General features: G+C 45.2%; 1 protein-coding gene across 1 annotated transcript in view; it reads right to left on the bottom strand.

Moving 5' to 3' along the window:
* Positions 1 to 14,445, bottom strand: part of ATP13A5 (ATPase type 13A5) — a 33,436-nt gene that overhangs the window by 4,260 nt on the left and 14,731 nt on the right. Inside the window, exons 14-26 of the mRNA XM_009873786.1 lie at positions 11,916 to 12,066; positions 10,562 to 10,645; positions 9,409 to 9,565; positions 7,970 to 8,087; positions 7,274 to 7,398; positions 6,954 to 7,117; positions 6,271 to 6,393; positions 5,393 to 5,472; positions 4,439 to 4,481; positions 3,408 to 3,517; positions 2,588 to 2,684; positions 1,029 to 1,101; positions 266 to 440 (exon numbers count right to left, since the gene is read on the bottom strand). Coding sequence (XP_009872088.1) covers positions 266 to 440; positions 1,029 to 1,101; positions 2,588 to 2,684; positions 3,408 to 3,517; positions 4,439 to 4,481; positions 5,393 to 5,472; positions 6,271 to 6,393; positions 6,954 to 7,117; positions 7,274 to 7,398; positions 7,970 to 8,087; positions 9,409 to 9,565; positions 10,562 to 10,645; positions 11,916 to 12,066 — 1,500 coding nt within the window. The remainder of the gene's footprint in view (positions 1 to 265; positions 441 to 1,028; positions 1,102 to 2,587; positions 2,685 to 3,407; positions 3,518 to 4,438; positions 4,482 to 5,392; positions 5,473 to 6,270; positions 6,394 to 6,953; positions 7,118 to 7,273; positions 7,399 to 7,969; positions 8,088 to 9,408; positions 9,566 to 10,561; positions 10,646 to 11,915; positions 12,067 to 14,445) is intronic.

Below are 14,445 nucleotides of genomic sequence, written 5' to 3'. Positions count from 1 at the left end.
CGGGTGCGCACCCAGACCGGCTGCCCCGCCACCGCCCTGCTGCCACGGAGATGGGCACCTGCCAGGTCAGCTCTGTGGCACCAAGCGTTCCCCCGGATTTCAGTGTGGCCCTTTAGATTTCAGTGTGGCACCTGTCTTGGCATATACGGTCTGCTGAGTGTATATGTGGGGAGGGGGGATTGTCCCGTTCAGGTGCTGCTGTCCCCCATACATGGCAGCAACGTGACCTGCAGGCTGGAGATCAGAGACAAACAGAGGGACTCACCTCTGGCTGGCCAGTGGTATGTACCAAGGCTGCTGCTTCACCAGAAGGAAGCCACAGGTTTGCATGATTATGGTAAAGCAGACATTGAGGATGACGGAGAGCAGCAAAGGAGGAGAGACGAGCTGGCCAGGAGGGCGATAAGGTGCCAGCTTTGGATAAGCTTCAGTCAAGCTCACTGGAGAGAAACCAGAGGCTTTTGCAGTTCATGGCAGCCCAGCCCACCAGCACCCATCCCCGTGCTTGCTCGGCAAGCAGAGCCACATACAGATCCCCCCCATCTGGTCATCGCAGGCAAAAGCTGCAAGGCCTGGCCCTAATAAACAGGCAACAAAGTGGCTTTGATCCACCTGAAGCTTTTCTGAATCTCCCCCTCAGAAAAACACACAGAGAAGCTGGGGAATGTCACATATCTGTGAGGATCAGCTTGGGAGTCTAAGAGCCACCCTGGCTCTCACAGCAGGAACACACAGGAGAGCCAGGAGCTGAAGTTATTCTGTCAGAGCCCCACCAGCAGTCACCAGAGCAACTGCTCCTCTTCCAGTCGAGTCTCCCATCCAAACGCTACTGGCTACGCACAGAATTCTGATGCTCTGTTTGTAGAGGACTATGAGCCAAATCCCACACTCCAGGCCCTAGGAATTGGTCTAGTATCAATGGTTACAATGTCACTGACAGCAGAACTTGGCTCTTCATTTTGATTTTTATTGGGAAATGAAGTTAACTATTTACACTCAGGCTCTCAGTCACTCCCCAAGCTGCTTACTTGTTAGGCAAACCAGAAGGGTAATGACGATGTCTTGTAGCAAATACTGGTAATTCCCAAAGATTTGCAGTTGCTGGAACAAAAACAAAGGCAGCACCACCTGACAACCAATAATAACTGACAATACCAAACTGTAGCACTTTATGCTATTCCAGAGCAATGTCCTGCCAGCAACAGCAGCCTCATGGTCCTGATGCAACCCTCTGAGGACTAGCAAGCCCAGCTTACAAGCTGTCAGCTGGGTCCCACTGAACCCCTTGCTATTTCATAGCACTTGTGGGTGACCCAACAACTGAATGTGGCATTTAAACATGTTTCCACCCTTCTTCCAGTAGATATCAATGCCTCTTGGATCACTTTGATCAGGTCACGCCCTTCCAGCCCACAGTAATAGCAATGACAGCCAGAATTTCACTTTGAACTGTCTTTGGGCAGTGGGGACATGGACAAAGTTGATGCACCCAGACTAGTGGCTGGGGGAGCGGTCTCCATGTGTTGACCCAACAGTGATCCCTGTCTGCCACCAAACCTCAGCTGTGACTTGCAGATTCACAGCAGCTCACTTTGCTTTCTGCCCTTCACCCTCTGTGGAATTTTGCACAGAACCTGTGCATGAGCTGAGGCAAGAGATGTGGTCCAGAGAAAATTCAGACATGAATTTCCTTCACTGTTCTGGTTTGGTTTTTTTTCATATATTGAAACTTTAGAGGATTCATCATATACTGGTGATACATAATGGCAATTCTTCCTTAATTGCTCTTCTTCATCAGGGCCATAGAAATTAGGGAATTGGAATGCCTTCCCTGTGAAGAAAGGCTGAGAGTTGGGGCTGGAGAAGAGAAGGAGATCATATACTGGCGTTCAAGTAATTAAAGGGGGCTACAGGAAAGACTGGGAGAGTCTTTTTAGAAGGGCCTGTTGTGATAGGACAAGGGGTAATGGTTTTAAGCAAAAAGAGGGTCGATTTAGACTATATATAAGGAAGAAATTTTTTACAATGAGGGTGGTGAAACACTGCAACAGGTTGCTCAGAGAGGTGGTGGATGCTCCATCTCTGGAAACATCCAAGGTCAGGCTGGATGGGGCTCTGAGCAATCTGATCCAGTCAGAGATGTCCCTGCTCACTGCGGGGGGGTTAGTCTACATGACCTTTAAAGCTCCATTCCAACCAAAAGCATTCTATGATTCCATCATCTGCCTGAGACACTCACTTCTTCCTCAAGCTTTTTTCCCAGCAGGGAGAGGCAGCTTCTCTCCCAAAGACCCCATTTTACAGCAAGTCCTGCTCCTGGGCCTCCACCACCCAGCTAGGCATGACCCACCTCCTTCTAAATCCCTTCTTTCAGATGGGATGAAACTTTTTCACTTGGCTTTTTCTGGTGTCCGTACATCCAGTCTACTTCCTGCCAATAATTCACTTAACTTTTCATGTCTTTGTTATTCCTTTGTTATTGCTCAAAGACTTGTGTGCATTTTCTTCCCTGCTGAGTAATATCATTAAAGACAAAAACATACAGGGAGCACAGCACACAGATAAAAGATGGACATGAAACACTCACCCAAAACAGCAGAGCAGTACCAACAAACTGAGTCAGGCTGTAAAGAGTCAGGTATTTAACCACGCCGAAGGAAGCAACCAAAGCAGCTCGACCTTCCCTGCTCAAAACACAAAGCAAAGCTAAAAACCCCACTTACACCCACAGTAGTGATGGGTTTACTGCTGCAGACAGTTTCTGCTTTTAGGATCCATATTTAGAATCTCAAAGAAGAACAAAAAGCAGTCCAAATTCCACAGACAATTATTTTAGCCTTAAGATACTGCAGAGGCACTTAACTACCTTTCATGAGCAGTGTTTTGTTTCTTTGGTTTTATTCCGCAGCTACAATTTTAATACCTGGATTAGGCTGCTGTTACTCTTTCTTTACCAATTCGCTCAGCAGCTCTGGGAATCAAGTGCATTTCTACACAAACAGGTAATTGTTTTTGCACACATTTGGTTACATGGCATTTCTACTGGCTGCTCCATGACTGTGTGCAGCATCAGGATATCTAATATTTAAAGTAATGGCAGCAAATCTATTCTGTGACTACTGTTATACTTGCCCTTTCATATGACTCTACTGCTGTACCTGTTCCACATATATCAGCCACCACCAGCAATGCTCTTCTAAAACCACAAAAAACCTCCCAGGTCTGGAATCTGAGGATGAAAACCAACTCAAGAACTCTCCTGCTGTATGCCATAGCTACTGAGGAATTAAGTTTGGATTATCAGCATCTCCGAGAGCCTCGCCGTCCCACTCGTGACCCCGCAGGCTGAGCTCAGAGCAGGCAGCAGCCCCCTGCGAGGGCACCAGGGCAGCGCTCGGCAAACTCACCTGATCAGCTCCGGCACACACTGGATGTTGGGGATTTGGGAAGTGAAAGGCGAGGCCACGGATGCCTCCTGCTCTGACAGCGATATCCCTGCATGGGCCATTTTCAAAGCCTGAAATCCATGGGAGTCAGAAGATGGAGAGACATCCATCCGCCTCTCCCACCCTGTGCAGTATGTTCACAGAATCACAGAATTGTTGAGACTGGAAAACCTCACTGTTCACCACTGCTTTACAAGTTTTGCTTCAGGTGTCCCTTGTAATTTATCTTCCTCTATTCAGTGGCCCAGATGATCTCATTTTCTAGATATCTTCCCTTCCCCAGAGCTTAAATGTTTCTTTTGTTCAGTTAATCCCATTATACTCATTTAAAAAAAAAATCTCCTTTGAACTACTCTGTATGCTGTTTCCTGCACTGGCGTTTGTGCATACCTCTCCTGTTAAACAGTCTCCTAAACTATTTAAATTACCATTTTATCCTCTTTCTATTGCTTTCAATCTCCTGTTCATATTTCTTTTGTTATGCTCTTATGAGCTCCCTAGCCTTGTCACCTCCAGTTTAGTGCTCAGGTATAGGCTATGGATAGCTTTTACAAAGCAAATTAAGGTATTATTATAAAATAATACTGTGATAACATATGTATTATAATAATTGTATATTATTGTACTGCATTTCATTTACTACATAGTTTATAATATATAATAGATTACAATAATAACGTAGACAATATAATAATTATTTTTATGGTTAAGACCCTCAGATTTACAATTGTGTAAGCAATATGTAAGTAAAAGTCCCTTGACCCTCTTTCTGAGGGGTAAAAAGCAAAACAGTAATCCTATGTTATTGTGGATGCTAGTATAAAAAGAAATGCATATAGATAGTATTTTACAGTACCACGCTGACAGAGTGCACCCACAGGCTAACTTGGGAGTTGTGGGTGACAAGTGGGGCTGGGCAGGCTCTCACCACAGCACTGCTTAGTTTGACAGAGGAGAAGCTTAACAAAAATGAGAGATGAACTCCTACGTACCCCACAGTCATTGGCACCATCACCACACATACCCACGTAGTAACTGGTGGAGGAAAAAGAAGGAAAACATGTAAGCCTTGCCTGTAGCTGATCCCGTGGCTTTCACACTCACCTCAGATCAGGACTCGTGCTTGCCCTTGAAAGGCAGCAGCTGTTTCCAGAGGGCAAGTTGTGGATGGGGAGAATATGGGACACAGTACACCGGGCAAAATTAGGATTAAGTTTGAAAAGGGCTGTAACAGGAAAGGGAACACTGCCAGTGTTTTCCCTCTGGTACCAGGAGCCACGGAAAGGGATCAGGTTGTGCGTGTTTAGAGAAGCTCTCGTGGCTGCAGCTTTGGCATTTTCTTCTCCATTGTCTTTGCAGAGCCAAAGACAAAATAATACAGCAACTCCCAAACCACCAGGTCCCTCTGAGAGGGCAGGGAATTTCACACCCAGACGACGCACCTCATAACCAGTAATTGTTTCTTTTTCAGAAAGGTATCACATCTTGTTTATGCTTAACAAGCAACGTCCATAGTTAGTGTGAGTCTTGTTTCAGGGAGGAAACATTCCTTTGGGGGACCTGAAGGAACATCTTTGGGGTCAAAATTCCAACTGCATCAGGCTGTTTTCAGTTTTTGTAAAGCTGCAGCCAGGACAACAGCAGCAGCCGCATGAGAGCTGCTGGAGATGGGGGCTATTTGTATATGGGGGGGGGTCTGCCTTGGTGTTTTCATCTTAGCTTGGTGTTTTTATCTCAGCTTCATTTAATGCTGCCTTCTGTACTGCACCAGCGAGAAGCAGTGGCTAACTCTGGGTGAGGGCTGTAGGAACTCCTGATGTAGAGGGATCAGGAGGAAGAATGTGGCCACAAAGAAGCGAACAGGGGAGCACTAGCTGGGACAATTACACTTTAAAGAAAACTTGTTATTTTTTTGGTTCAAGAAGAAAGCAAAAAGAGAACCTTACTCGAGTTTCTGAAACTCTTCAATGAGGCTGGACTTCTGGCCAGGAGACATCCTGGCAAAGACAGTCGCATTCATCAGTATCTGCAAGAAAAACCAACGGGCTGTCCTGGGAGTGCCTCCTCCACTCCACGAAGGCAGGATCTGGCCTCCCTGATGGGCACCTGACTCATTCGTAAAACCCTCTAATCCTGTCTCCTAAACCCTACCATGGTTTTTCTTCCCTTAGGGTTTGGGCTTCCTCTAAGAGATTTCTCCTGCTCTATTTTCTGCCTTGCCTGATCTGTAGGAGGTGCTGGGAAGCCAGTGCTTACCACGTGCTCTGCAGCAGTTTTAGAGCAGCAAAGCGTTATTTCCCAAGTGCAGAACAGATGGTTGATGACAGCAGCAATAACACTGCTCAGCCTGGGGTTTCTCCTACCTGAAAATCTGGCCACAGAGTGTAAAATCCGAAACTCTGTCCCAGCACCAGCAATTTTAGACTGGGTGACAGGAGTTGGAGATTTCTGCTGCTTGATGTGGGCATTTTGTGTTCCGAGTCCCCTGCTGAGCAGAGGCCATTGCCAGGGATGGCAGTGGCACATGGAAATGGTGTTGATGTTTTTAATTAAAATGAAATGGAGAAGGTGACCACAGAGTCACTCCACTGAGCAGCTGCTCGCAGCACCACAGCATCGCTGCCATGTGAGGTCTTAGAAGATGCTGAAAGCAAGCTGTTCAGGTTAAATCTGATGCATTGTGGGAGGCTGCCCAGAACTGTCAAAATGTGGAGTTTCAGCACTGCACCTAACCACAGAAAAAGACCTTTCTCCAGCCAGAACACCACTGTCACTTCATAAAACAGGAAAGGGCAAGCAAGGGCATTGTTTCCTCTGAACTTACCTTTGGCAGCAAGCTGTAGCAGTGCTTTATAATAACCTGATAGGTCTTTCCATTCATTGCAAAATGGTAGTTGCAGGTTTCTCCTTCCAAGGTGATCTTTTCCTCGGTATTAGCACATACCTCCTGGAAATAAGACAGCATTTATTCTCAGACCGAGGTTTTAACATGGCATTTCACTCCCACCTCATCAGCCTCCCAGCAGGTAACCAGAGACACAGCCTTTAGCAGCATCGTTTTGTAAAACTTCACGTCCGGCTGTTCTTGATTTTCTAGCTTCGTTTCCACACGTAATTAATCCCTGCTAGCCATAGGCTGCTGATTTAGACACTGAAGTTTGGCCCAGCAAATAGTTGCACAGAGAAGTATGTGTAGTTGCATTAATTCCACACACTTCAAGTGTGATTGAAGTGGCCACTGCCCCTGAAAAGCCTTGACAGTTATTCATATAGTTATTTCATATGTTGTCCTGAGCAAAGCAGCACTGGATTAATTATTTCTCCCCAACAGGTGTGTGGTCCATAACACATCTCCATATACCCTGGGGTAGATATGAACTAGCCCTCAGGTTTCCTCTGTTCTGCGGAGATACTTCCAAATCCCCAGCGAGCAGCCAGTTATTAGACATTAAAAGCCTTGTTAATTCCCCCTGGTACTTGAAAGCAGCCATCCCTGGTTGTGCTTACATGGGGAGCTGCTGTGTTTGCTTTGCTGTCTTCTGCCAGTCGCCAGGTGATGGAAGCTGGAGCAGAGCCTTCCGGTTCGTTTGCTTCCACGAGGATGACTCTGCTGCCCGTGTGAATCATACCTGCATTCCTGGCCACTGTGACAGCTGTCTGCAAGTTGTCCCCTGCAAGAATAGTGGAGAGGCAGGCTCCTCATACCTGCCATAGCGCGGTGGCAGCCCAGGTAGCGACCATGGGCATGCAATGAAGGATGCTGGAGGAGTGAGCCTGCATGCCCCACGGCAGCCAGCACGGCCATAGAAGGAACCTGGGGGCTTTACCTGTAACCATGACACTCCTGATGCGAGCAGCAGCCAGCTCTCGCAGCACAGGCTTTGTCTCCTGCTTCAGGCGGTTCTCCATCACCAGGAGGCCCAGGAAAGCCAGCTCAGACTCTGCCTCCTCTCTTGGAGCAAGGACAGAAAGACACATGTTTTTTTCCAGGAACAGCCCAGGGAGCAAGACTTTCCCTGCAGTTTTTCTTCAATAAGGAAGCTGTGCTCGGTGGGAAACACACTTGCTCCACAGGGAAACACAACTGCTATGAATTCAAGAAAAGTAGTGCTCCCAGTGCCAATATTTCTGCAGCTTCGGCCAAGCTGTCTCTGAGAAGAAGCAATGCAGCAGAGATGCATGTGAGGCAAGAGGGACAGGGATTTGCAGGAACTGGCCAAAACCCACAGATCATGGCATACAGAACTTCTGTTGCAGTCCCAATTTGTCACCACACAGAAGCATAACAACCAGCTTCAACCACCCTCTGAGAACTGATTCTGCAATTCAGCTCACTGAGCCTTCCAAGAGCAGCAGTAAAGCAAGGAATTAACAGTGCAGTCAGCATCTGCTGAGAGGAAAGTGTTACCTGGTACAGCTTACCAACAGGCTTCCTTTGGCAGGAGAGGAGGGGAAGGTTTGGGTTGGGGCAGGTAGAAAAAGCAACCCCACAGCCTTACCAGAGACTCATCAGCACCCCTTACCTCTCCAGTTTGCTCACATCTACATCCTTTCCTAGGTTTAGCACTTTATGGGCCAGGGCAATCACTCTGAAGCCTTGGCTTGTGTACATCTTAAGCTCCTTTAAGAAATTATCTGGAACTGTTTACAGGAAAAAAAGTTTCATGGTTAGAAAATTCCATCCTTGCTGATTGCTTTTCTAGGGTTAAAGACTTGTCCTTTAAACCTATTTATAGCCTTAGTTACAGCACTGTGGCCTCTCAAAGAATTCATCTGTTTTGTACCAAGGCTGTGCATCTGACTGTTCTATTAAGTGATCTATGCATCTGTTTCATACTTTTACAACACATATTAAGGTGCAGGTAGATAAGATTAATTACTGGGCGAAGGACAAATGACTGACTTTGTAATTACATCCTGAGCTTTACTGCACACATGCTGAGTGCCTGAGGAAATTGGTTTTATGTTTATGCTTTAATGTGAGAAGTCTCCCAAAACCTAGTTTTTCAATTCTCCAGTCATTCCCACGACCCTAAAAGCAAAGAGTTTCTTTTAATTTTGTGGTATTTTGTGCTTACTACATACTATAACCACAGCTTTACAGTGTGATACCTAATTATTCATCAAGCTGTAATCAACATAGAAACAATCAAGATAGGATAAGAGGAGGCATTTAGAAACCTAAGGAAGTGCAACATGATTTCAAAGACATTTTTCTTGCTGATGTTTACTTGTGCTATTAGATCTTAGGTAATGCTAAACTAAATCTTTCCATTGCTCCTCAAAACCATTTTCACCTGTTTTCAGGTCAGTGTCATCTGAAATAACAAACCACAGAGTCACAGACCACTGGTACTGTATTTTCTCAGCCTCCTTTTGAAATATTCAGTGAATGTGATGAGTTTCAAGCTTGCAGACAAATTTGAGTACAAGCCTGCAATATTGTTCACATACAAAGAAAGAAAAGCCTATGTTACTTGCAGTTTTCCATTGCTGAGATTTAAAGCCTTTGCAAGCTGGGTCAGCAACTCAGTGTCGAATTTACAGGGCAATAAATTAGGAGGAAATTCAAGAACTTGTACAGCACAACATACTTGCTGTGACATATGCAATTACCATGATCCTACATCTGTTCCAGATATCTTGATGTATCAACATTATTTATGCACTATATCTTCTGCTGATACGGGTCAGGGATGTATTGCAGCTGAACCTCAGGATGTGCCTCTCGCTAGCTGTTGGGCTCTGTGCATCTTCAGTTTACAAACAAGCAGTGAAAACTCATTTGTAGTATTAACTAATGATGTTTAACAAGCCCAAGACTTGTTTGTGGGAAGACTCACACACAGGCAGCTGCAGCATGGCCAGTGGAAAACCTTTCAGGATTTCAGCCCCAACACAAGCTCTGGTTTGGATTAAGTCCAAATAAACACTGTAAAGTTGCCCTTTCCCAATTCTGTACCAGTATCTTGTCTGCAAAAGCTGGACACAGTTTCTGGTGCTCCTTTCATGTACAAGTCATAGTGTTCCTCTCCAATCTTCTGTGAGACAACAGACATTCTCTGTAGCCCAGAAGAAAATGGGAACTGGTGTAGGATTGCTATTCCTTCCACTGGAGTCTGGAAGAGGTCAGGAAAGTGAGACATTCTCAGAGTCATTGATCACACAAAGCAAATCCATTCAGAACTTTAGCTCATTTGAGTCTTGATAAGATGATTTATTATTAATAGGAGACTGTTTCACTTTTGCTGCCTTCTGGCTTTGGCATCAGATCACTGATTACAACTTTAAGAACCACAGTCTCAACAATTCTGTCTTCCCAGCATACTTTCCAGGAACCTCTGTGGTTTATTTATATTTAACTTGTTTTCCAGGCATTGTCCCAGCCTTTCATGTATTAATGTACTTCCTGGATCTGTAGTCCCGGGAACTGAAATTTGACAAGTTACGGTGACATTACCGTGGCAACAGAGCAATCCTAGAAACAAGACTGATTAACTTGTTGCCACAGCACCATCTTCCTGGTATTGTTGGCAGAAATCACACTCCTTCCACTGGGAAGAAGCTGGCTGGGTTGACATTTGGATTAGAAACATAGCAATTTTCAACCATCAAAACTTAGGAACTTCCCAAGTGTACTTTTAAGAGGAAGAGTGAAGCAAGAAGCATTGTGCTTCGGGGTGAAACTGATAAATCTACCAGTGGGATTGCACAGCCTTTACCAGCAGGACCCATGGACCCACATCTCTACTTCTCGATGTAATGCCTTGTCCTTACTCCCATTGCCCGCTCCTGCTGATGAACTCATGCTTCAGACATTCATTCCATTTACATGGATTCTCTGCATTAGTTTTCACTTACAGCGATTGTGTAGTTTTATTTTTCTACCAGCTTTTAAGCTCATGAAGTGCTTTAGATGCCACTTCAGCAGCATCATCTCCACTTCAGTCAGAATTTGTTTTTCTGGTCCTATGCTTCCAGGGCATTTGGTTTGGGGGAATGAAAAGAATTTTGCAGCTGCTAGACAGGTAAATTAACAGTGCACGTGCTGGGAGTTTGCACTTGCCACAGGTTGAAAACACAGAATATTCATCCTCAGAAGGAACCGGACTTACACTGCTGGCCTTTGGTCCTGGCCTGACGATGCAGATGTTGAGAGCACCAGCCCCATCCTGTGCTGTGCTGGAGTCTTCTACCTCCTGTACAAGAAAAAAACGTTATTTCCAATACTTTTTCTTTATTTTTTTGCTTCATACCTGGCTGTTAAACCAGGGGCAGCAGCACATGGGACCAAATTTCCCTCTCACTGATGGCATCCAGTTACAGAAGTATTTTGTTATGATCTGATACGTCTTCCTACCCCTTGTCAGTGACAGCCTCCCTGCAGTGTTGTCCTCAGTAGAAGCCTACATGGCCCTGCAACTTTTTAATAAAAACTTGTGTCAAATTTCGTGATTTCTCTGAACTCAAGTTCCACATAAATTTAATGCCATATCAGTGAGGAAAGAAAAGAAAAATAATTATCCTTATCTGGCTGGTTTTATCTTCCAGTCTCCTACTTTTAAAAGAATCTCACTGATGTTCTGTGCATAAACAGGGTGCTAATTCTCAGTGCAGGCTGCTATTAGCCCTCCAGCTCTGTTTCTTTAGGTGCTGCCAAGGCTCATTCACCCTCATAGTCCCCTTGTGGTTCTGTTGCTGCCCGCCCTTCCACAGGAGCTAACACTAGCCTGATGCTTTCCCATCGTGCTGCTGAGAGAGCTGCCACCTGGTTTACTTATTGATTAATCTGTCTTGAGCAAAAGGCTGAAGGAAAAAAGATGACGAGGCAGGTAAATGCAGAGACCAGGAACCCCTCCAGGCTAGGACGTAGCAGGGAGAAGAGCGGTCCCTTTCCTTCTTATGCCTCCTCCCATTCTGCTCTCACCCAAGCAACTCCTCATTCCTGCCGGTGAGCCCCAAGGGTCAGTCTCTCACCAGCTCTCCAAGTCTCTCTGAGATTTGCTGTTCACTCAGCTGGAGGCTCCAGCCTTAGTTTCTCCATAGGGATGTCCTTTTGCTAATCAGAGATAACAGCCTTTAGCATAAGGGCAGGGAAACCTGCCTGTGCAGTTCCTTGGCTGAGCTGCCATCTCTGTGCCACATGGCCATCGGCATGGTCTGACCATTTGCTTCCAGCAAGCAGCAACCAGGCTCCTCATCCACTTCCTTACATTCCAGTGTTTCCAAATCAAATTAAGAGAGCAAATGCAGGCATCCTCAAGGAAAATGATTACTAGACTATCAAAAAGCTGCAACTCTGCCATGTGTTTAGTAGAAATAACAGCAAATTCCAGTTGTTATGATCAGCACCAGCAACGGGATTTCCGCCGCAGGCATTTGTTTGAGCTTGACTTGTGAGTAAACCCCCTGGGCTGAGCTGGGGATGTTCGTACTTTGGATGTGTGCAGAGGATGCGAGTTACATTACCCAGTGTGTGCCCTCAAACATTTTCAGGTCCAGCGGATCTCCCTGAATCTTCTTATCCAAAACAACCAGGGAATGACAGGTCGCCATGGCTCCACACAGAGGTCCCCAGGGCAGAGGAGTGCTGGATGGGAACTTATGGATTTTCTGAAACCTGGTTAAGAGCAGAAAGTTAGTGGGATTATTTATAAGAAGGATGCAGAGACACAAGTCTTCAGCTGGTGCATACAAGCACTGTTCTGCTGCATTCACTGAAGCTGAACCAAATAACTGCAAGCAACAGGCTGTCTTACCCATCCTTCTGATTAGCAGGTTAGATGCATTCAGGGGACCAAAAGATACCCAATAATTAACTGGCACGAGTTCAATTCAGTGTGAAGCAACCAAGATGGTAAAACACCCAGAGGGGCTGGTGCCACACAAGAGTCCTGCTCAGCAATCACTGTTTGATATTAGACAAAGAAGAGAAGACGCTATCAAAGAGGAAACAACTCACAGCAGCGATCTCAAAGTTTGGCAACATGCCCCAGGAAAAGGTTTGTGATGCTGCATTATGGAAAGAGGGTGCACCAAGGTGGATAAGCACCATCAGCCCACCTGCAGCACTCCTGGGGGAGCCGTGAGGAGCCTGACTTTCACTTCCAGCTGTGGATTTTACATCTGCATAGACATAGGCACCAAATTCTTGTCCCTCACACATTGGATTTAAAAACACTGAAGTTGGTTGACTCCTATTGAGTTACACCGAGGCACACTGTCAGAGATTCATGGCCCAGTTTCTTTCTGTGGACAGCCTTGGGACTTACTCCCTGCTTGGTCCCGTAGTACGGACTGAACACGTGTGAGGCTGTGCCGAGTGAAGGCTCTATAACTGCATCATGGAAGTTATTTCCCAGAGTCCTGTCTTCTCACACACACATTTCCCTCTAAGAAACTGGCTGGCTGACAAGCTGTGTCTGCCACAGCACAGCCATTACCATTTAGGCTTGCATATTAAGGGGAAATTTAAATAGATTTTATTTACTTTTGATCACTGCTAGCATCCCCTGTTACAAACACAGGCGCAGTGAAATGAATCTGGAAGCAAGGAGCGTGACAGCTCGCAGCTCTATTAAAAGGAACAACGAATCCAGGACTTGTCCCTCTGAGCCATCAAAGTCTGTTCTGTTTCCAGCAAATTATACCTTCTCCTCAGCCTGGTCATAATTGGCTTATTAATTAATTAATACTTGAGAGACACCATGAAACTGCTAAACATCATGTAAAGCCAGCAAACATTTGTATCTTATTAAATGTACAATAGGATATTTTGTAAGTTGGATGAAATTCCTTTACTGTCATTGCCTCGTAGTACTCAGCTTAGCTGACAGCTAGTCTTATGTTTAAGAATGTGAACATTTAAGAAAGTAATTATGCAAATAGCCTAATGAGATCAATGCAGGCAGCAACAGCTCCTCCTTGTGTTTTGGCAAGCGACCAGCACCGGTTCCCAGCTGGGTGCAGATGAGACTGTCTGCGGAGAGCTTTACATTCTGATACCTCTGTAAGGTAATCTAATAATTTTAATATTTTTTTTTATTTATTCTGATATATGCATCTAGTATTGTTCTCTTGCTCATGTGAGCAGACAGTACCTGCAAGGCTACCTTGGTGGAAACTGCTCTGGCACTGCTGTGAGCTGTCTGCCTTTTGGCGGCCTCCGAGCCTGTTCAACATGGACCTACTCAGCACAGCCTCCCTGATGCACTGGAGCAGGGCCAGGAAGAGATTGTACCGAGTGCCTGCGGTTCGGTCCCACTGGAAGAGGATTTTATTGGTTGACACTTATTAATTTCTTCTCATTAATTTGCATCAGATAGTAATTTTCTCTCTGTGTCCTTTGAGGAAGTGTTTGGAATGTGATTTTTCCCCTCTTGCAATGAATTCATCATTTCATTCATTATGGAAAGATTATCTCTGTGGTGTTGAGGTATTTGATATATTAACAACTACTAATGAAAACCTGGGAGTAGACATGGGGTGTGTGATTTGTCCAAGCCTCTACAAAGATTAATATTTTGAGTTTAGCATAACAGGCACTGCAGAGCTGAAGTCTGCTACTGTGCTATAGTACTATGAATTAAATAGTATAATTCTGGATACAGTCAAGTTTAATGTTTATGTCGTGACTTTTTCTTTTTTTGGTGGTCTGTTGAGCTTGAAATTGAGATAAACCTTGTCATGTGTTTGAGGGATTCCTAACAACACCTGAGCTTTGTAGGTCTGATCTGTGGTCTCACAGATTTTTCACAGCATTTACAGAAGGTAGGGGAGATTCCACAGGCACTGAAGCCAGCAGCACTTAGTTTCAACAGAAGGTGCATTATCCTAACATTTCAGTGATGAAAGGTTTATTGACTGGATTAAGAATATTTATTGAACTGTGCTGTGAATGACATAATTGAAAACCTCTGTGCATATTCTCCAAATCCCCTCGGGGTAATTAAAGCACTCATGCTGCTGCTGAATTCTGTTTGTCTTGAATTAGCAGCAA

The sequence above is a fragment of the Apaloderma vittatum genome, unplaced genomic scaffold, assembly GCF_000703405.1.
Source record: "Apaloderma vittatum isolate BGI_N311 unplaced genomic scaffold, ASM70340v1 scaffold6427, whole genome shotgun sequence".
In the NCBI taxonomy this organism is placed as follows: domain Eukaryota; kingdom Metazoa; phylum Chordata; class Aves; order Trogoniformes; family Trogonidae; genus Apaloderma; species Apaloderma vittatum.
The sequence above is the reverse complement of the archived record's forward strand: the minus strand, read 5'-3'. Positions and strand labels throughout refer to the sequence as shown.